The sequence below is a fragment of the Eumetopias jubatus genome, unplaced genomic scaffold (genome assembly GCF_037043125.1).
Source record: "Eumetopias jubatus isolate StellerSeaLion01/CBP00866 unplaced genomic scaffold, mEumJub1_p1.0 scaffold_3, whole genome shotgun sequence".
Taxonomy (NCBI): domain Eukaryota; kingdom Metazoa; phylum Chordata; class Mammalia; order Carnivora; family Otariidae; genus Eumetopias; species Eumetopias jubatus.
In genome coordinates, this window is record NW_028274809.1 from 141,466,681 (window position 1) to 141,490,036 (window position 23,356).

A 23,356-nucleotide genomic window follows, 5' to 3' on the forward strand; every position below is an offset into this window, starting at 1 on the left:
CTCTAGTCCTCTACTTCTGTCACACTAATTAGAGTGTCTTAAAATGTACAGTTCTTTATTCCCAAATCTTACCATTCAGACATTGCTTCTGGTTTCTTTGAATTCAAAAAGTTCTGATCATCTGATCAGAAAACACTACAAAGAATATCTCAGCTCCTTTCCTATGAACAAATTATTCAGATGAAAGAGATCTTTTTTAGTATATTATGTGTGTTTATCTTATTTTAAATCCAGTTGTAAGTTAAAAAAAAAAAAAGTTAAGTCTCTGGATAAACATCCTGTGCATATGTGGTCTACACGATCATAAAGAAGGATAGGTGGCTTTGACACACCTCCCAGCAAACAGCCTTTAGCAGGAGCCAGAAACAGTTGCCAGGGTGAAAAATCTGGGCAGTGCTCCCTGCAATTTTCTCTAAGGTCTTCACTAAGAGCCACAAAAGAGAACCCGATGTCTGCTCCTCAGGAAGACCAGCGATCTGCCTTCTCCGAATACAGTATGCTTAGCATCTGTTACTTGCAGGGGACAAAAAGAATTGCCCCCTGGTTTCTACAAACTACCCATGACAACTAGGATCATTACCTATAAGTGACTAAGAAAACTCACCTGAATGAATGAATTGATTTTGCGGTCACACTGTAACAAGTAGGCTTTTCAGCAGAATTATGCATTTTTAGATAAGCGTAATTTGGGCCTCGATTATGCTAGCTTCATTTAACCCTTCAAAACAAACAGAAAAAGCGAACTACTGGTAGGCAGCCAAAGAAATTGCTGCCAATTCAAGGAAAAAAGAAACCCTCTGACATACTGCCACCTAGTGAACGCTGTCCAGCACTGACAAGCCTGGGACGCCACAGCCAGGCTTTGCAGACCAGATCGTGCAATCGCCCCCACTCCAAAGTCTAAAAACAATACAGCTGAGGAAATTTCACAACGTTTTTCAATCTTCTCATTGTGGCATTTTCCTTTTGAGACTGCGCTAATGTTTCATCTTTGCTGTCAGAGTACATCTGAACACACAAGAAAACAACCGATACAATTTTTTTTTTTTTTAATTTCGACTTTGATTTCACTCCTAGAAGAATGTTGTGATTTCACAATTCCTCCACCAGGAAAGAAAGCGCACAAAAGATCGATGTGATTGTGTAACTGTGGTCTCTAGGATTGCTTCTTTTCGACTTCTCCCGAACTCAACCTCCAAGAAGCACAATCCCCAGAGTATGGTAGGGTAAATTTGAAGAGTGCAGACCGGGTCTTCAGTCTGTTGGCGCAGCCTCTTTCAAACATCTTCTAAAATATTTTAGGGTCTTTCGCCAAACATAGGGAGGTGGGAGACCTCTCAGAACTGGCTCAATCTTGATAAATCAAAGCCACTTAGGAGAGATTGTACTCTTTAAGAATAAATACAAACACTTATGAGTACTTTCAGCTCCTTTGTGGAGTTATGAAAATTTTGCTCCAGGTAATTTCAACATTTACAGCAAATGTTAAGCTTTTGCAAACTCAGTTGGACCACTGCCCCAAACAAGACTTTGATAGCATTCCAATTCAAGAGCGAATGTTATTAAAATGGTCTTATTTGCTTGATGGCAGTGTGTTATTATCTTACGAAATGACAGAAGTTGATTGAAGCTCCCACGGAGGACATTCTTAGCTGTAAAAATACCCCGAAAAGGCCAAGTTACTGGAGGTTGAGCTTCTGAGACAGAAAATGGCACCTGTGCATTGGGACGAGAATTGTGTGATCCACACAGTGCCTGTCAGTCAGAGCATAGAAGAAGGAATTTGTACAGCCAGATGCTTTGGAAACCACTGGCACCAGCTCATAGCTGGGGTCTCAGGTGGCTGCCTCCCTCTGCAGTACCCACAGCAGCTGCAGGGACATCTGGCTGGTTGAACAAGGATTTAACACCCCGTTTGCCAGATATAATACAGGGTTCATACACTTGTTAACATATGTAATGCATTCATTTTAACATCTTAATGATACCCTTCAAGTAATTCTTCTCCAACCAAGTTACAAGAATAGGGTATTCATCAGCCGAGTTAGCACATGAATGCCACACATGGGTTGTTTCTGAAAATGAATAGCCAGTTTCCCATTCCTGCAGAGAAGTCCTGGAGACTTCCACCACATAAACTGCTCAAAGAGCCATCCCCTCCTCTCTCCGCCAAGTACAACTGCCTTCCTTCAAGCTCTCATCATTTCTCATGAGGATTATAATTGCCTCCTACCTCCTCTCCCAGTCTCTTGCTGTCCTCAAACTGATCCATTGCTGCTGGAGCATCCGAAAGTATACGGAGGAGCTTGGTCCTTCTCTGAAAATCCTCCCGGAGTCACCCACAGGCTTCAGGAACAAGTCCACATTCCTCACCTGAGCTTAGAAGGCCCTGCGAGATGTCCTGGTTACTGCTTCAGGCTCCCTTGCTATTCCCCCTCCCCTGAGCCCCCAAACTCCACCACTGAGGCCACTGTGGGACCCCACAGGTACCAGCCACACATGCTACTTAGAGTCAGTATCCTGCCCTCCGGTTCATACCGACATGGTCTCCAAGTGCTCTCTCAGAGAGACGTCTTACTGTCTTATCAGTAGCTCGTCTTTATTTGTAAAGATTTTATTTGCCTGGTATTCTTGCCTTACAAGGCACAGAAAGCATACCCACCCACAGAAAGAATACCCAGGTGTTGTCCAACAACTAAAGAGGCAGCATTAATATAGATGTCTCAGCCTCTTGCTTTCCTCCCTCCCCTAAAGCTCACATTAACCTTCTAATCCACAGGATATGGGGGAACACTTTATAGGCACCTCGATGAAGAGGGGGGCCCCGTAGTTCCTAATGAACTGTCTGTGGTAACAGTTCAAAATAACCTCAAAGCAAAGAACTTTAAGAGGAGGATCCACTGAGCATGCTGTCACCTAAATACATGTTATGAAGGGCATAGCAGAGTCTGTGCTTCTCAGCCCACGTGCCCTGAAGCATAGTCTTCTAGGGTGCCAGGACAAGAGAGGAGCACTAGCGAGGGGGAAGGGCAGCTCCTGACCATCCCCACGGCGGGGGGGGTGCATGGGGAGGAGGACTGGGTCCGGTGGGTCCAGTGGCCCAGCCAGCAGCAGGAAGGGGAGCCGGCGTATAGGGCATTGGCCCACTGAACCTGAAAGGAAGAGCCATCTCTGACTCATTTGCAACTCTACATTTTGATACCTAACATTCTTTATTTCTTAATATAAGCTACTGATTTACAGAATTCACCCAGAGCAAAGTTTTCCCGACACAGATTCTATCCACAGCCCACACCTCAGCACCCTACCTCTTAAACCTCCTAATTTGTTTGCCTCCTAACTCAGTCAGCCACCACCATCCCACGAGCACTTCTGGAAATTTCTCAGTGAAGAACTTTACCAAGATGTGTGTTGGTCTCCTCCTCCCACCCAAGCATAGTCGCCGGGGGCTCATTTCTCCCAAAAGAAGTCTGCTGATTGGAAAAGATACGTCTTTGCAAACAGAAAATGCACTCTCCCCACCAAAGGGCTGAAGAAGAGCATGCCCTTGTTTTCCTAGAACGGAGTGATGCTTTCCTGGCAGTGTGCTGGCTATGCTGGGAAGAGAAAATTAGTTTTTCTTGTTTAACCTTCATGGTTTAAATGAGGAACCTTCTGCCACAGTTAAGGGTCCCCTAGAGTTTTCATAAAGTAGCCTTATGACAGCAATATTAGTCTTCATAAAGAGCTCAATCTCAAAATGTCTTGCACTATAGTTCTTGGTTAAGAAGTTTAATCTAAGGGCCTGGAGGAGTGACTGCAGTGTGGCATCTTGGGCAAGGCGTGCTATTTATCCTGTCTCTGCTTTCTTCTGCCACTTGAACTAATATGCCCCCTTGCACTGGCAGAGCTTTGACATTCACAGAACCTTGTGGCCTCCAAAGGAGGCTTACTCTCACAGACCCTCCCCAAGGTATCGGACTACTAGGAGTATGACGCCAAGGGGAGCAGAGGTACCAGACCAGCCACTGAGGACAAATGAAGCCAGGGAGGAAGGGGCAGGGTGGCTAGTCAGGGTCCTCCAGCCTCAAGGTCCTTTAATGTGTTCATGCCCCAAAGGCAGAAACTGCCCCCTCCAAGAGGTAGGACAAGCATCACACTTGGGAGTGACCTCCAGCCCTTTGTGAATCTTTCTGAGCATACGTAATGTGGCTAGCTTCTGGCAAGAGCAAACCAATAATCGTCTGATGACACCAAGAGCAGGGATGAGCAGGGCTCACTCACTCATTAAGCCAGTTCTTCAAACTTTCACTGAGCACCTACTGTGTGCCTGTCACCGGAGAGAGAAACTAAACATCACACAGTCCCTGTCCTGGAGGCTCACATTTGAGTGAGTCAGCCCCACACCAAGCTCCTACAATGGATGCCCTGAATGACAGGAGTGAATAAAGAAGCTCTGGGCACACACACAGGAGCAGCTTCTAACCCAAGTGTGGGCAGGCAGGCATCAGTGGGGGCCTCCTTTGAGAAGTAATGCCTGAGCTGAATTTTGAAAGACAGAGAACCAACTACACAGGAAAGGCCTGGAATAACGTATAAAGGGCCACACAGAAACGCCCATCTCTCATTCACCCATCCATCCATTCCACAAAGTTTAATGATGGCTGCTGGGGGTGGGGGGACAGGCATCCTATGTTTTGGTGAGCTCAGAACTTCTTCCTCCCAGTGCCTATGCCTGCTTTTTATCTTCTCGGACCCTTTCATGGTGAAGGACCATATTATCCTCTCCATCACCCCAGCCAGAAGCCAGAAGATCATCTCACACTCTCCATCACTCACTCTTTACTTGGCCCCCATCCTGAGCACACCTATCCTTCAGGTGTGCTGAAGGTGCTGTGTTTCCAGGAGAGAGATCATCTTTGCCCTCACTGTGCTTTGGATCATAGCAGGGAAGCAGAAGGGGAAGGGCACAGCCAGGTTAAGGAACTTCTAGCATTTTACTGTGGTAGGGCCACTGCGCACAACAAGCTTGGTGGGTGATGGAATGACACACAAGGTAATGAGCCTGGAGAGGCAGGGGTTGGAATGAGGGTTTCCAGAGCACAAAAGATTATGTGTTATATGTTCAGCAGCTCAGACTTTATCCTGTTGGTTACCGGGGTCCACCGAAGGATTAGTTAAGCAGGAACGTAAGGGACATGTTCAGATTTGCATTTTAGAAGTCACTCAGCTGTGGAGAGGATGGACTAGAAGCAGTGAGACTATAGATGGGGTGGCCACCTGCAGTGATCTAGGCAAGAAACGATGCTGGTGACACCTGCATTAAGGTGACAACAGTAGGGACTAGGTAGAGAGAAGTAGTTGAAGGTTTTGTGAGGAGGTAGAATTCACAGGATGGGGGCCAAGTAAAGAGTGAGTGATGGAGAGTGTGAGATGATCTTCTGGCTTCTGGCTGGGGTGATGGAGAGGATAATATGGTCCTTCACCATGAAAGGGTCCGAGAAGATAAAAAGCAGGCATAGGCACTGGGAGGAAGAAGTTCTGAGCTCACCAAAACTTTCTGATGAATATGAGCCCCCTGATTTATAGTTATCATTATCATATTTACCACCACCACCACCACCACCACCACCACCACCACCACCTAGTGTTCTTGAAGGGCAAAGATTGGAGGCTAGGGCAGCACCCAGTAATGAGGAAGTGATGTGAGAACAGAACTCTCTCAGACCCTGAATCTCAAAAGGTTCAAGCAAACATTTGTCTCATCATCTTAGCTGCAGACCCCTCTCTGCAACTTTCAAAACCCACATTTCCATACCATAGGCTGGCTCCTTCTCTTCACATCCACCACTTATGTTCACCAGAGTCTTCCCTGTACTCTGCTGGCTCTCACATCTTCTTAGGATGCTTAGTACACCTTCTTGGTCCTAGGTGCTATCTCCGCTCCCACCCTGAAGCCTTCCTTTAAAGATAGACCAGTCCTTCTCGGAGAGGATTTCTGAAATCACAAAGTCTCCTACTGAATTACCAAATCTTTGTGACCAATCTGGTTTATTTATTTTTTAAGTAAGGTCCCCAAGGTATTCTTAAGATCAAGCAGGCTTGGGAAACACTGTTCTAAGGAACATCACTCTCCAGTTCCACAGGCTCTGTTTCCCCTAAGATGAGCCACTCTGTGGGGAGCAATACAATCTATCCTTTGCGACCTTCCCTTCTAACCAAGGACCTCGAGTTTTATTCACTTCTAAAATTGTAGGTCAAGATCCCAAGCCACATAATTAGATGCTCTCTTCCAGGTGTGTCTTTCCTTATCTCTTGTTTCTTTAAGAATGTCGTTCCAAAATATCTTTTCTTCCAACCTGGGATACTTCTAGCACACAGATAAGCCCACCTCTGATGATGCCACTCACTGTTATTTCCCTCTTGCAAACCCTCCTACCTTTTGCCCTGGGTCTCCCTGAGATTGAGCACATCACAGCCAATAGCCTATTGTTGGGTCAAAGGCAGTAGATGGCCTTGGTTTTGTAGGAAAATTCTGTGGGTCTTACTTCAGCTTTCCCATAAAGACAGTTTTCATAAATGCTAAATATGATTGGGGTTGATTGAATTGCAGTTCCCAAAACTGTTACGGCGCAGATGAAATCGCATTGGAAAACCACTACATGACTAACATCTTGATTTGGGAACACCAGTGCCCCCAAACCCCAAGTTTCCCTGTGGGTTTACAAGAAGCTTTCTTGCGATACATATGCATATACAACAGCAAAGTGATAATGACTGGGGTTTAATTTTTCCCCTTGTGTTTGTTATGTGTGTATTTAACTAAAAAGCAAGTGAGAAATAATGGTATATAACAACTCTAATGATTATAATTTCATAAGTAGTTAAGATCTACTCAAATTTTAGTTGATTTCTTACATACTTTAGTTTTAAAAATGGGAATAGTCTTCTTGTAATAAGTGACATCAGAATTCTAAAGGATCAGCTCTCTCTATGGAGAACACAACCACTTAATCTGATAAACATTTTGGCTTTAAATTAATGTTCTTGAATCCATGAAACCTACTAAAAACTGTGTAGGTGACAATCAAGGTTCATTCAGAGATCACAGATGTGGAGATGTATATGTCTAAACAAATCTTTGAAAGTTCTTTCAAAAAATGCATGCTGTTAAATCCATTTTTAAATGTCTCTGTCTCCTGGAATCCAAATAATCTTAAGGTACTTTAATTTTTAGAAAACAAAATCTTAGCCATTCCAATTTTTCATAGACTTAATGTATTGTATTCACAGAGTTAACTCTGCTCACATAGTGAGCCTACTTTCCTGCCTAAACAGGGTTTAGTGAGTAGTGGAGACTGGTCACTGTCCCCTAGAATGCAGCCTCTTCTCTTCCCAGTGAGTTATGGGCAACCCCCTTCCTCAAGCCTTGGTGCAAATGTCTGCTCAGCTAGAGATAATTGTGCTGCTTCCCTTATGGCCAGGCTTGGTCTTATGAGTAACTTCCAGCCAAGAGGATGCTACTAGAATCAATGGTATCTCAGCTCCCAGGTACCAGTCTTGGCCTTTTCTCTCCCTTTCCTCTGTCTGGAAATGGCAACAAATGGAAAAGCCAACTTGGACCAAGAGATGGAAGGTACAGAAGGTACCAGATGAAGATGGAGGAGCCTCCCTTCTAGCCTTGGACTGCTCACCCCTGGATTATTGCATGGGAGAGGGAAAAACTCCATCTTATTTAGTTCATGAATGAGGGTTCTCTTTGTTACAGCAGCATGGACTGTGCCAAATAACAGTGACTAATTACTGGGGGATCAAAGTATTGAATATCTTTGGGTACACCACTCTTAATACAAGGAGATAGTTTTAATTTACACTGTGAATCCAGTAGGAGATGAGACCAAATATGTACTGATCCCCAGGGAATAAAACAAGAATTCCAGGTAAGAATTAACTGTTCAATAATGATGGCTCTGGTTTTACTCCCCATTTTCCAGTAAGCCTTCGGAGGCTCAGAGGCTTCCTGACTCCAGGAGATGGTTTGTCAAGAATATGCCAACAAAAGATAGTTATTGGTAGTCATTATCATCCTTGGCTTTTCGTATTCTGTAGTGCAATTGCAGAGACCAGAGGAAAACATGCCTAAAGGGAAAAGTCTGGATGGAGATAACTTTCAACAAAAATTATCTGTACTTTTGCATCTGTACCGAGACCTTACCACCTCAGGCTACAATATTAATAATTATCCATCATAACTTTGGTTAAGACACCAGAGAAATGAGAAGCAGGCTACTAACACTCTGGCCTTATGAGTTGGTCGATGACCCATGTTTATTTAAAAATATTAGTTCACAGAGTTCCATAAGTCACAATCATTTATTTGTTCTTTTCCTTCATTCTTGAGACTACATTATGTGTGACATATTCAAGTGTGAGCAAAACGGCTATAGTTCTTGTCCTGAGGGGAGTTTGCAGGTTTGTTCTGTGACCTCCAAACACTTCTGATTGTACAGCTCTTTCAGGGAAAAAGTTTTAATGCTCCCAAACATACATATTTATTTATTTAAGTATTGAATAAAACATTCCTGTATACTAAGCACATTATGGAATAGTCACAAAGATGTTTTAAAAGCTAATATTAAAAAATCCATACACATGTAAATCTTCATGCTCCCTTGCCACATCCTGGCGGAGGGGGTCATCTTGAATGCACTAAACATCCCACATTAATCTCTCTGCTCCACATCATTCTTTCAAATACTTTTCATAGTAAGCTTCAGGAAGTTTTTCACAAACAGGTACTTCGTGTGAAACCAACAACTGGGCATACTAAAATCATGCCGAGTCACAGCCCAGAGTGCTCAGAATGTATATTTAGGGCCTAAACACATGGTTTTCCACTGAGGCTGGCCGAGAGATCTAAGGACCAAGTGCCCCTGCTCAGGGCCTGAGCTCTCCACTCCACTCCTCAGGCTAGCAGAGGCCAGAGAGGCTGCCAAAGCTGGAAACAAGAATTGCTTTATAAATTGGACACCATATTTGTACTAGTGTTTTCTTTATTGTCATAGACTGTTATGATAGACTTTGTAAATTGTGGTTGGTAGGACTGGATCACTAAGAGGCTTTCAGAGTTCTGTGCTAAAGGGGAAAAAAAGCCAAGAAAGCCCAGCCACAAACAAAAAAGGGGGAAAAACAGCATTACTTGCCTGACCAAAGACGGGCTGGGTAAACAGCACTTTTTGCACACATATAATGTAATATTGTGCTTATGTCTAGCATTTGTTACCACTGGATGGGTTTGATCTTTCAATAATGATTGCAACCTCACATGTAATTTGTTTTATGGGTTCACTCAATATCTATATTAGAACTAAAACAAAGATACAAACCTACTTTATGAATGCCTGATACATCTATTTTCAGCATTGGCAAGAGAAATGAGAAATCTGATTATTTTGGCAAGATGTAAAGAATGTCATATTAACCAATAATTCTCATCAAAGGATAACACAGCTGGCAAATCACTCTTTGGCGAGGGTAAGAGAAGAATACTTCCTAGTCCAAGAAGAATACCTTGGGTATAGGAAAAGTTATGGCAACGTGCCTAGCACGGTATGTGCGCTTAATAAACATGGCTTGATTCTAATGATAAGGTATGGATAACACTCGTCTCATTCGTAAAGATCCTCTTGTCTGGGGGAAGAAATAGCATCTTCTACCTCCAAACACTCATGGGTATATTACGACAGCTCCTTACTCTTGAAAAAGGATTGTCTGTGTGTAATGTTATTACCCATGAATAAGGGTAAAATCTTATAGCCCAACAACACAAAAATGTGCTATTAGCAAAATAAAGTTCTCCTCATCCTGTGAGTCATACTAATCTGTAAATATAATTAAAACCGTGTGCCTTTAATGAAAAGAGTTGATTATTCTTGTCTGCCCACAAATCTTTCTCCTTTGGCTGGCCAGGTACTGAATCTCTTATAGTGAGTGTTGCTTATTTGGAACGAGGCACCAAGTCCCCAAGGCGCTCCTAAAATACTGAAAACTCTGCCATTATTGCTCATTTTAAGTACAAACTGGTTTGTTGTTCTATCTAGACAGTTCGCTTAGAAAGCTCAAAGGAAATGGGACAACAAACAGGTATTAAGTTCTGATCAGGCAGGTGGGGGCAGAAACTGAGGCAACAGAAGGTGTAAGACTGGAGCAGTGATTGGCCACCAACACTCTCTCCAGCGGGATTTGTCTCCACTTAGGACATGAGGTAAGCCTATTACTTTTTAAAGATTGTAAACAAATCCTCCCAGTGCCATGTTCAAACCATTCAAACTATGCCCACTTATTTAAAATAATGTTATATAGTACTAAATTACATATACACACATTCACGCACATCCAGTAAAGTCTACTCTAAGGGGTTTTGTCTCCCACGGATCAGGACTTTGCATAGTTACGTCTTTCCCTTGTAAATGCCTCTGTAGAGTTTTCTAGCTTAATCTCCGTAAGCTTTATCTGTGCCTTGTTAAGTTCATTTTTAGGGCTGTTTAAACAATATGAATGGAATTTTTCATTTGTGTTTTCTAATTGTTGTTTGAAATGGGGACAGCTAGTGATTATTACTTAACTAATTTTTACAAACTGATTGACTTTGCTTGCAGCCTTTTAGTTCTTTCAAATTTACCCTAGTATACAATCATATCACATGCAAAGTTTGCCTTCATATATGTGTATGTATATATTCATATATTTTCTTATTTTATTCTCTCATATGATTACATTAGCTAGTATACTCTGAACAATGTTAAATAACGGGGCGGGGACACTAGGCATCTTTGTGGTGTTCCTGACTTTAAGAAAATGTTTCTGTTTTTCATCCCATTAAGCTAACTTTTAGTTTGAGGTATTTAGGAAAACATCAAGAATACATCTGGTTCTGTTTTCTAATGGATTTTAAACATCAGAAATAAATATGAAATTTGGTCAATCACTTATTTAGTATCTATGAGATGCTAATGTTTTTCTCTCTTGACCCATTAAGATGAACCACTTTTGCATTCCCTTAAATAAATGTTAATGGTATCCGTTTTTCTCAATATTTTTTTATTTTCAAAATTATCTTGGCTGATCCTATTCTTCCAGAAAAAAACCCCGAAGGATAATTCTTAAGAACCAGGACACCCGTGAAATTAAAAGCTTATCTCTTCATTGTAAGGAGGTACAATATGGGTCAATTTACACAGAAAATTAGGAGATAGTAATTTACCTAACCAGAATTACCTTAATTAGGGGTTCTGTTTTTAACTAATAGATTATCTCTAGTACATGTAAATCATTGTTTAAAGATAGATTACCCAACATTTGGGAGAGGGGATAAAAAAGCAGACCAATGAAAATGAAACATAAAACAAAACAATAAAAATGAACAGACTAGCAGAGTTGCTGTTTCTATAGCCCAAAAATTACAATATAGGACAAAAAGATCAAATTAAGCCCACGCTTTAAAATATCTATCTACTCCATAAAGCTAAGCACCTATACACTAAATTATAACAAAAATGTAATATGTAAAACTGGTATGCTCTTATAGATGGTAGAGCAATATGTATTTCATTGATTCTCTGATGCATTTTTTTTTACATTTTAGTAACTCTGAAATTAAGATGCAAAGAGAATCTATGATGATCATGTTTAACATATTTTTTGAGATTTTATTTATTTATTCATTACAGACAGAGAGAGAGGCAGAGGGAGAGGGAGAAGCAGGCTTCCCACGCAGCGGGGAGCCCAATGTGGGACTCAATCCCAGGACCCCGGGATCATGACCTGAGCCGAAGGCAGATGCTTAACCGACTGAGCCACCCCGGTGCCCATGTGTTTAATATTTTTGTCGACATTTCTTTCTTTCTTTGTGATGCATGAAATAATGACATAAGTTAAAAATTGGTGGCATCTTAGATTTGACAAAATACAGCAAATATCAACTTTAGATACAAAACAGCTTCATCTCCCTACCTCTAGCACATATCCTCTTTTCTTAAAATGCTATTATTATCTGTGAATCTTTTAAAAATAGACTAAATTAAAATGCAATTTAGATTTAGGGAGTTTGACAACTTTAGGATTTACCCTAAGATGATCAGAGATAGCCCAGGGAGTTGCATACTAGAGGCTGGGATAAATGGGTTGATGCAAGAATCCACACAGATGCGCATGTTGGTATGCAATGTGTGCAGGCAGGCATGCACTGGAGTCACTGGGTTCTACCCAGTTTTTGGTGGAGTCAGTAAGTAAAATAATTTCACAGCTGCAAAATTCTCAAGTGACTTTATTCAGAAAAGTAGAACACGCAGTTATTAATTGCAATGTTTCTCACTTGGAGCTGTCGGTGTAAGAGAAGTCACTGGGCTCCCCCATCCCCAACTCCTCCCTTCTCACTCAGCTCTCCTGGAAGATGAGAAGATGGACACAGAATTTCCACCTTGCCCACCACGTCACTTCCTGCTCTGCCTGCTTACCTCCTCACCACAGATGACAATGGATAACTTACAATTATTTTTTTTTATGCATGAGCTTGGTTTTTTTTATTATTATGTAATGTTAATCACCATACATTACATCATTAGTTTTTGATGTAGTGTTCCACGATTCATTGTTTGCGCATAACACCCAGTGCTCCATGCTGAACGTGCCCTCCTTAATACCCATCGCCGGGCTAACCCATCCTCCCACTAGAACCCTCAGTTTCTCAGAGTCCATCGTCCCTCAAGGTTCATCTCCCCCTCTGATTTCCCCCCCTTCATTCTTCCCCTCCTGCTATCTTTTTCTTCTTCTTCTTTTTTTTAACATATAATGTATTATTTGTTTCATAGGTACAGAACTGTTATTTTTAACAGAGTCCTGGACCCTCTAGAACCCTCAGTTTTTCAGAGTCCATCATCTCTCATGGTTCATCTCCCCCTCCGATTTCCACCCCCCTTCATTCTTCCCCTCCTGCTATCTTCTTCTTCTTTTTTTTTTTTAAACATATAATGTATTATTTGTTTCAGAGGTACAGAACTGTTATTTTTAACAAAGTCCTGGACCAACAGATGTGGAATAGGAGGTCCTACCTTTACAAAACCAAATGTAAAGGAAATAGCAGTGAGTCTTATAAATTGAGGGAATGGTTTCTAGGGCAGGGAATTCACACCAGCAAACTGACCCATTAACGACCACAAACTATCTTTGTCCTCCTTCAATGTATGAATTTAAATGACTCCTCTTAAAAAAAAAGAAAGGAAAGGAAAGAAAAGAATATGTGCATGAATGTCTCTAGTCATCATAAGAAGCCATTACCAGCTTCAAAAGAATTCTACTAATCTCTTTTAAAAATTCTCTTTAGCTCTTTTACAAATTATAAAAATGAAAAAGAACAAAGTCAAAAGCACTCAGCCAGTATTAATTTTCGGTATTAGCAGGGTCAGTGAGGACCCTTGACTTGTAGCCTCATGCGGACTCACCTTTTGTACAGCTGCTCGGAAGGCCTGTTTAATGCTCTTACACGAATCAGGTATTAATTTTGTTTCTTGACTCTCCAGAGTTGTGTCTTGCAAATCTGCGTTTTCGTGGAGTTTGAAAATTCTATTAATGCAATGAGTGTCATCTTCTGATATTCTATTAGGATCCATCTGAGGGAAAAAAAAGTCAGGACGTGGAGTAATTATCATTGATCATTCTACTATTTAATGAAGTGTGACTGACTTAAGGACCAAAAAATTCATTCTTACAAGAGTCTTTATGTCTCCAACAATTAATAGTGAGTACAATTCCCCTCAAATTGGTGAAACATTGACTTCTAATTCATTTTTATGAGTACCTATGATTCACAACACAAGTATACACATGTGAATCATGGGGAAATGATCAAAATTGTCTGCCAACATGAAAGTCCTCGTGCGGGGAGGACTGTCAAGGAAAATCACGTGAAGTCAGTGCAGGTAGAGAAAGCTTTTTCTCTTTAAGCCATACCCAGCATGCTAGATAGGATGATGAAACTCACTTGGATATTCAAAGCATGAAGCCTACGAAAATCAGGTGAAATAAATACCATCTTTAGCCACCATGTTTTCTGGCCTTTCTCCCTTAATCAAGGTATATATTTTTTTTAAGATTTTATTTATTTAACAGAGAGAGACACAGCGAGAGAGGGAACACAAGCAGGGGGAGTGGGAGAGGGAGAAGCAGGCTTCCCGCCAAGCAGGGAGCCCGATGCGGGGCTCGATCGCAGGACCCTGGGATCATGACCTGAGCCAAAGGCAGACGCTTAATGACTGAGCCACCCAGGTACCCCCAATGTATATTTTAATCAGCCAAAGAAGGGAGGGAGAAATCCAGTTCCTAGGTCCCCCAAAAAACCTAAAGCCAGAAGTATAATTTCCCTTTGTGTTGAAACTCTCATCAGTGTTTCTTAACCTGGAGTGGTATGTCTGTCAGGGGGCGAAAGTTAACGTCACATGGGATGAAGAAGGCTGTCTGGGGTGAGCAGGTTGTATGGATACTTGCAGGGGGGAGATGCGAAAATTCCTACAATTTAAGGGATTGTCCCACCCAAAATATCCCCATAGAGTTGTTAGCTGGTTGTCTGCATACACATCTCTTTAAGTATTACTCTTTTCTTGAGATTGTCTACCCCCTCCTCCTGAGGTTCTGATAAGCCCTTGTAACAGTTTCTTTTTTTTTTTTTAAGATTTTATTTATTTATTTGACAGAGAGAGACACAGTGAGAAAGGGAGGACAAGCAGGGGGAGTGGGAGAGGGAGAAGCAGGCTTCCCGCTGAGCAGGGAGCCCGATGCGGGGCTCGATCCCAGGACCCTGGGACCATGACCTGAGCCGAAGGCAGACGCTTAACGACTGAGCCACCCAGGCACCCCGCTTGTAGCAGTTTCAACTGCCAAGCAAAGGGTAGAGATAATTTAGCTATCAATTGTTTTAATAATAATTGTTTAACTTATTGTCCTCTTCTTTCAAAAATTCAAGGTACCTTGTGTGCATTTGCTCATTAGTAGGTACATACTGGATGAAGAAAGGAAAAATTATAGAAGTTTATAATATAAGCTCAGTGAATTAATACCAGCTCTCTCAGTGCCTGGTTTATCTTCTTAAAAGTAATCAAAAAAGATGGGTAGGTTTATTAACCAACCATCAGAAATAAACTGGAAAGTATTCTATCCATATCTGAGGTTCTTGAAATGAATGATAACCTTTCAACACATGTGCACCCACTAATACGGATTTTATTATTTCAGTCTTGCATATGGGAGAGGTGTCCTTAACAAAGCAAAACTATTTGTAATCCATATTTATTTTTCATATTTTCTTTACAATAATCAGTATAAATCAGAATATGTGAGTTTTTATATAAGGAAAGCTTTGCAATCACCCCTTTTTTTTTAAAAGCTCACTTATGCCGCTAAGTTTCCCACAAAATCAGAGAAGCCTGGGCAGCTGATATGAAGGGTCATTGGGTTCAGACCTCAAGAAGGAAAAATCATGCCAAGGCCTCAGTTGGCTCACCACCAAGAAACTGCTGAACTACAAGAACAATGTGGTGTTCGCGGGGAAATGCCTGGAGACCCTAAAATTGGTTGAGCTCCAGGCCTGCTTACAGACTAAGCGCCATCAAGCGGAAGCAGTGTTGTCCACCATGTTGTCACTACTGGAAGTAGAGTCCGAGCCCCTGTAGCTTCAAGGGCTCACCTGGAGCTCCTTAGAAACGCAGACTCTCAGGTCCCTGGTGCACCACCTGAGAATCTGCATCCTAACTAGATCCCAGGTCCTCCCCATGTACATGAAAGTTGGAGAATGCTTTCAAATATGAAATGTACAAATATAGATCTTCTGCTCTTAAAAGCTCTCGAAATTTCCTTGGACACCAATTTTAATTTTTTTCACAAGCAATAGCAGTTAGTACAAAACTCTTGTGACAATAATAATGGCTAGTGATCTGATGCAAAGAAATGTAACACAAAGATTTTGTCCCCTGTCTTTTAAAAAGTCTCCACTTTTTGGTGGCCCAGATGCCACCCCCAGCCAACTGAACCCACATCCCTGAGGGTAGGGGCCAACTAAATCTCTCTCCCCAAGGGCTTCAAATGTGCTCTGGAGAACCACTGTTTAGGAAGGCAACACAAGAACTAAAACGTATATAAAAGTCATCCAATTGTTTTCCCAAAAGAAAGCATGGCATAGTTAATTTCAATAGTCATTTATTTTGTTTACTTAAAGGCCATACATTAGAAATGTCTTGTTAACCTATAACCAGACGTCTTTCTTGTTCCAGTGTCTTGTAGCTCTCCCTTCCCCAAAATGGAGACCAGGAAAAAAGAGAGGAGTTGAGGAGTGGGGGCTGGCAGACCACACACACCAGTGGGGGCCTCGGCTCTGGTAGTCTCCATGCGGGGAAGACCCTAGGGCAAGGCGTGGGGCACTCCACAATGCTGGTCCAGTGGCTGAACAGAGGACTCCCCTATCACACACCCTCTCTCCAGACACACTAGTCTGGAGAGAGAATTTGCATGACTGAAAAAAATGCTACTTTTTAGTCTAGTTTAGCTACTCATTAGATAACTTCCATACTGCAAGTTTCTAGTGTTGTGAATCATTTGAAAAGCTTCTTCAGTAAATTGAACATACCAGGCACTGGGTTTGATGCTGCCAATGATGTAGTGAGCAAAACAGGCAGTCCTTCCCTTCTTGAACCAATGTATTGTACACAACAGAGGAACGCACAAGCTCATCAAAAAAAAAATCATTGTAAACTGAGTTACAAACGAATTCATTGTACCTAGAAATGTCTGAATGTATTCTATAAACCTTGAATATCTGATTTAAAAGACTTTATAATGCATTTATCAGATGATGTAGTTCATCTGAAATGAAAGTCTTTAAAAAAAACAAACTTCCTTGAAATGTGATCATGTGTAGGGTTAAATGAAGCAGGATGCTTGACATTTGTGCTACTTCGTTATCTGTTTTTTCAAACAGGCAGCCCGCACACCTCCACATCAGAGTCGCAGTCATGACTGCTCTCTAGTTTGGGGAACAAACACCCAGGGAGGTTGGTGTGCATACTGGGCGTTTGGGGGAAGGAGTTCAAAGGGCAACAGAGATTGAGTTTTCTGAAAAGCTTACCTTGTAGCTAAACTCCAAACTTTGAATATGGTTATATGGATGTTAAAAGAAAGAAAGAAAGAAAGAAAGAAAGAAAGAAAGAAAGAAAGAAAGAGAGAAAGAGAGAAAGAGAGAAAGAAAGAAAGAGAGAAAGAAAAGAAAGAAAGGAAAGAAAGAAAGAAAGAAAGAAAGAAAGAAAGAAAGAAAGAAAGAAAGAAAGGAAGGAAGAAAGGAAAGAAATAAAGAAAGGAAGGAAGAAAGAAGAAAGAACACGCGCATCAATTTTACAAGCAACTTTTTGGAAGTTTTTTTTCTTCTTCTTCTTCTTCGCAAACCAAAGTATGAATACTATGTGGTAAATATATAGCACAAACCACATGCTATTTTTTCTTTGGCAAGGTTCGTGGAGGAAAAGCCAATCTACTTTAGATCTAGTACTTTTTTTTTTTCTTTTCAATCTGGGCACAGGCAATCTGCAAACATTTGGGAGGCTGATTCATTTTTAACTATTCAAACATGAGTTGAGAAGGGGAAACATTTTTTAAAGTCACTAATTTTTACACTATTCTGGGCATTCTTCTAAATGCATTTAAAACTAAATTAAGTGGGTTTTTTTCTTGAAGAATTATATAGCAACCCCCCCCCAAACAAAAACAATAGAACTGGCTCCTTTTTCTCTTTTGTTTATTATAAACTGCAAACATGTTACTTGATCCTAGACGATTTCATTCTAATTCAGATGCATTCAGAAACCCCAAGTAGTTGACACTTCCGACTTTAGTGGAACTAAATAAAGTATTTCTTATTTGCTACCAAGTTCTAATCTAAAGGAGTTGACATGAGTAAAAATGTTATATTAGTGATGGGTCAAATCGAGTCTACTCTCTTAGCTAGTAGAAATTTGAAAGAGGGCCTCTGGCATATGTAAAAGTGGAAAGAATTGTAGAATGAACTCCCACAAACCTATCACCAAGCTTCAACAATTATCAACCCATGGCCAATCTTGTTTCATCTATAAGCAACCACTTCCCTACCCCGAACCCTCCCCACCTATTATTTTGAAACAAATGCCAGACATCATAGCATTTCACTTGTACCTTACTTTAGAAAGTATCTCCAAATGATTAGGACTCCTTTTGGTATCAAAGGTAGATACTATATACTCAATAAAACACAACCAAATCTAGTGGTGTCTTCCTATGAACACATTGCTCCTGATATAACTTCTTTCTAAAGAAGTTGCCCCTTTAAAAGTGCAGTACGAAAATGGGGTTCAGGAGTAATGGCTAATATATTTGGCATAAGTTTTAGAGAAACCCATTCTTCATGGCATTTAGGAAAATTATACCTATAAAATCTGATGACATTAAATCTACAAATGAAAATTTTCTAGGTAGGCTTACTAATTGGCCTTTTACTTTGGAAAAAGGTGTTGAGAGCTTCACTATTACTCATGTAACGTCAAGACCGCTAAATTTTGATAAGCGATCATCAGACAGACCCCCGAGCCTACCAGACCATTAAGACTGCTGTGGAGATGCAGAACATCTGTCCTAAGAGCCCAGCGTGCCACTCTTTTCTACATGGCCACACCCATTTCCACAGTTCCCACCAATCTAAGCTGCTCATCTTCCCTACAGCTCATTCATTCCCCTCTGCTCTTTCCCTGCTGAACACTCACTTCACAATTACTGCTACGAAAATGCATATTCCTAAGGTGTTAGAAAAGATAAAAAGTAGTAGAGAATGATTGCATCTTTTGTCCTTTTTCTGAATGCTGCTCTCTTGTACGACTAAGAAATTTAAGTCTTTTGTTATAGGTACCTCCATTATCTGGCACCATGCAATGCACGTAGTAGGTGGACATTTTATGAATTGAATTAATGATCCTTAACTCCCATTCCATAGCACTTAATAGTCTCATCTGCCGTGTAGGCACTCAATACATACAGACTTTACATGGAAGGAGAAAACTGGGTGGGAAAATGGGTGAACCACTCATTCTTGACTGCATCATACTCTGAAGAAAGAAAAACATTTCATCACTTTGATATAGATGTGTGTAATCTTTGTTGCAAAAGTTGTTCTGTTAAGAAAAAAATATATCAATAGGTAAAGATTATTTTTATTAAGATGCAAATAAATACAAGTGTCCTAAAGTATTGCTCAGAGTATTTTCACCTTTTTTTAAAGTAGATAATCAAACTTGCTCTATAAAACACAAAACAGTGGATAATGAATATTTAACAAAAAGCCTATGAGTACAAGTAATGGAGTTCAAGACTCTGGCACATGTCAAAAACCCATACAATCCAAGCAATGCTGTGTTTTGATGCATCCAATTTGGTTTAGTAATCACCTTTGAATCTGAAAACCAATGAAGTCCAAACCCAACTCTCTTTTCCCATAAAAAAAAAAATTGCACAGTCAGCCCTCCACTTCCTCTGACAAAGAGTTCACAGCACCAGACAAGAACATTTGAATGAATCTAACCAACTGCACTGCAATTTCCAAGAAAACACAAGAGCATAAACCACCAGAAAGCATAATATTACAGATTTACCCCTTCCTTTCTACTATCTTTCCCTGCAGTTCCCAGCCCTCTTTCTCATCGTTTAGAAGTTTAGTTATTTGCTAGACTGTAGCGAGGCTGTATCAGGGGTGAGAACTTCACCACCATCACACACACCTTGCTTCCCTCTTCCGCCCACCTCAGTGGGAAGGCACCGGGTCCTTCCCTCCTCTTGCACCCAGAGCGAGCGGAGCCCCTGTCCCGCAACCAGGCTTCTCTGGGCGCACCGTCACTTGGCCCATCAGGTGCCTTGAGCATCTCCACTGGGTGCTCCAGCGGCTGCCTGCAGTGCAAGCACCGCGCGCGACCTTCGGCTCTGCGCTCTCCTCCAGCACGGCGGCCCGGAGCCCACCTGCAAAGCAGCCAGCCCCACGAACCAAACCCTCTGCAGGTGGTGGGCGGGCAGGGAGAGGGTTGCCGCCTAAGCGCTCAATTTTTCCCTTAAGTAGACGTTAATTCTTAGCTCCAGATTAGAAATGGAAGGGGTTGTAGGGGGAGTGTGCAATCATCCATTAGAGGTGAGCGGCCAATGCTGCGTCGCGGGGGAAATTCAAACGCAACAGGCCGGGCGAGCCCAGCCTCTGCCCGCTGCGGGGCAGGGACGGGAGCGGAGAGCAGAGGCGAGCGCGCGGGGCCCCGCGCCGGGCTGCCCCCGAGCCGAGCCGGACGCACCCTCTTTAGTCACTTTCCCCTCCCGAATATGCAAGATCCAGGGAGCCGAGCCGGGCGGCCAGACTCAGTTTCCCACGAGTGCGGAAGGGACGAGGTGGGCGGACCCCCGGGGAGGCGGGCACTCACCTGAGCTCTGAAGTAGAGGAACAGGGCGACGCTGCAGACCACCTGGCCCAGCCCCAGTCCCAGGAAGGCCACGAACATGGAGCGGGAAGCGGCGGCGGGCTGGTGCGGCGCGGGCGGCGCGGGCGGCGGGGGGGCGTGCAGGGGACCCTCGTGCGCGGCGCCGGAGCCGCCGCTGCCCATCTCCTCCGAGCCGCGCAGGTACTTAGTGTAGTCTCGGCTGGCGCGGCGCATGGCGCTCGGCCGGCTGGCTGCTGCGCTCGCCTCCCTCGCTCGCTCTCTCCCTCGCCTCTGCCCGCGACCAACTCTAAAGACGGCGCGGAGCCGGCGCGGGGCCAGGCGGGCCTCGACGTGGGGCACTCAGAGGCGGGCGCTGCTCGGGGGGCGCGCGGGCGAGCGGGCAGGGCGCCCGGCTACCCCAACTCTTATAAACCGCTGGCGAGGGCTGGCCTCGGGAGCCAATCAGCCCCGGGCGAGGCTGCCTCTTCCACTCCCACCTCTGTCTCCCCTTCCTTCCTTTCTCCTCCCTCGCTTTCTTACTCTCTCTGAACGGCCTCCTCCCCATCAGCGCTCTCAGAGGATAAGGGCTGTGGGTTGTTCCAGCGGAGCCAGACGCCACTTGCTCATCTTCAGCCGCCAAGAGATTGGCCGGGGGAGAGGCAGATGGTGCCTCGGTTAAGGATACGGATAAAGGGACATCGCAGACGGGCCGTTAGCATCCCTGAACTTCAGTTTCTCCTATAGGATTTAGGAAGTTGGACTTGGTGATCTCTTGGTCATCCGGTCCTCCTCCCCATCACCCCGAAAGAAGTTCAACCAGGAATATCCTTGGGGATCCTGAGGGTGCGGCCTCTATCATGGTTCCAAATACAGGTTCCGAATTATTTTGGCAGCCTTAGAAAACCAGAGCCCCGGTCCCAAATCCCTGTTTTCTGCACTCTCAAAGTGGCTTTGAGTAGGGCAGGTTTTGAATGTGGGAGCAGAGAGCCTAGAGGCACCAACTCTGAGCTAGGAAAAGAAAACAGTACAGAGAGAAAGAAGGGTAGGTTCCAGTAGCTTCATATATGGGACCATATATTACATTCCGACAGGGTTCGTCACATGCCATTCCTACTGCTTGACGGTTATTCTCCTTCAGTATCCGAAAGATAAGAGGGCTATACTCTAAGATATAGGGAGCCCCGGGGGAGCTCCTGACTGTGAATGGAGAAAGATGAATGTTACACAAGGTTGAAGGTGTAAGTTAAATGTCAGTTTCATTGCTAAAGAAAACTTTCAAGGGTTTTTAAAAAGCCCCTTTTCGGAATTGTGCCCCTCGGTGAGAAAATGAAAATATGGATTAGGCTCACAAATTCTGATACATCTTCAGCAGGAAGTAAGGGAAGTGGGTGCTGGACAGTTGAGACACCTACAAAAATTCCACCTCTGTGGTGTTCTACATTTCATGAATCCTTTTTAACTTTGTGTTCTCTTTCTGCATAGTTCTCTAATGGGTTCTTCTCTAGGCAAGATTTCTCACAAATGACACATCTCTAAGTTAGTAAAGCTTGTGCTCTCAGGTGAACACTTAGAACACAGCACATTTTGAAGAATAGCAACCAGGTTGGATTTAAAAAAGCATCTGTACAAATGAAATGGTTTGTTCAAATAAAAAAAATGCTTTTAGCATTTATGTGTGTATGTATAACAAGTCTGATAGGAAAAGAGGGGGAAAAATTTGCAGACTCCAGTATAGAAGTAATTAACATTAATCTTCTACTCCATGCAGACCTGGGCCTCTCCCTACTTTTTGTTTGTTAACTTTGAGGATAACATGTTATTTTCCTCTTTAGTCTTCTTTTGGAAAACAATTCTATATTTCGTCTTTTTTATAGATCTTTAATAAGATCAAAGAAGTTTAAAATGCATTATAACAACTAAACCCTGGGGCGTACGGGTGGCTCCTTGATTTCAGCTCAGGTCATGATCTCAGGGTCCTGCGATTGAGCCCTGTGTCAGGCTCTGCATCCAGAGTGGAGCCTGCTTGGGATTCTCTCTCTCTCCTTCTCTCTCTGCCCCTCCCCCCACCTCGGGCACTCTCTCTCTCTCTAAAATAATAATAATAGCAACAACTAAACCCACAATGACCTCTCTGTAATCCCTTCCATTTTTTCCAGTGTTTTACATACATTTTTGTTCCTTGCCATCATTATCCTCAGATTACAAGAGGGTCCTTCAAATCTCTGAGTCATGTTCAGGTATGTTTGACCCAGTAGCTTCATAGTTTCATATATTAGACCACATGTTATGTTTGTACAGAATTTTTCATGTGACATTCCTACTGCTTGGCACTTGTGTTCCTTTAGTACCCTAAAGATTCTATCTCATTGTATTCTGGCATGCATCGGCTGAATTGGAAACCACTGTCAGTCCATTTGTTGCTTCTTTGAAGGTAATGAACCTTTCCAGCCTCTTTATTTGCTTATTCATTCATCAGCATTCCACCCCTTGATATATAAACTCCACATGTTCAAGAACTTTATCTGTACTATTCATCTCTATATCCCCATATTCTAGAATGTTGCCTGGTATATAGTAAGTATACAGTAAATATGTGTTGAATAAAAATATGATTGAAGGAGACTGCCACAATCCCTGTCCAAGTCACATTGTTTTTTTACCTAATTAATCATGTCACCTAACTGGTCCCACTTCCTCCAGACTTGCTTGCCCCTGAACAGTTCTACACACACTGACTGGGATTTCCTTTTAAAGCAAAAAGATGTATCATTTGCCTACTTCCAACCCTCTAATGGCTTCCAAGTGTCATTGGTATGAAGTCTAAACTCTTGAGATAAAAACCTCCAATGGTCCTTCACAAT

At 42.6% G+C, this 23,356-nt stretch overlaps 1 protein-coding gene across 1 annotated transcript in view; it reads right to left on the reverse strand.

Moving 5' to 3' along the window:
- Positions 1–20,729, reverse strand: part of TNFSF11 (TNF superfamily member 11) — a 31,507-nt gene extending 10,778 nt beyond the window's left edge. The window contains exons 1-2 of the mRNA XM_028106306.2: positions 20,499–20,729; positions 13,479–13,646 (exon numbers count right to left, since the gene is read on the reverse strand). Coding sequence (XP_027962107.1) covers positions 13,479–13,646; positions 20,499–20,729 — 399 coding nt within the window. The remainder of the gene's footprint in view (positions 1–13,478; positions 13,647–20,498) is intronic.
- Between the last annotated feature and the right edge of the window lie 2,627 nt (positions 20,730–23,356).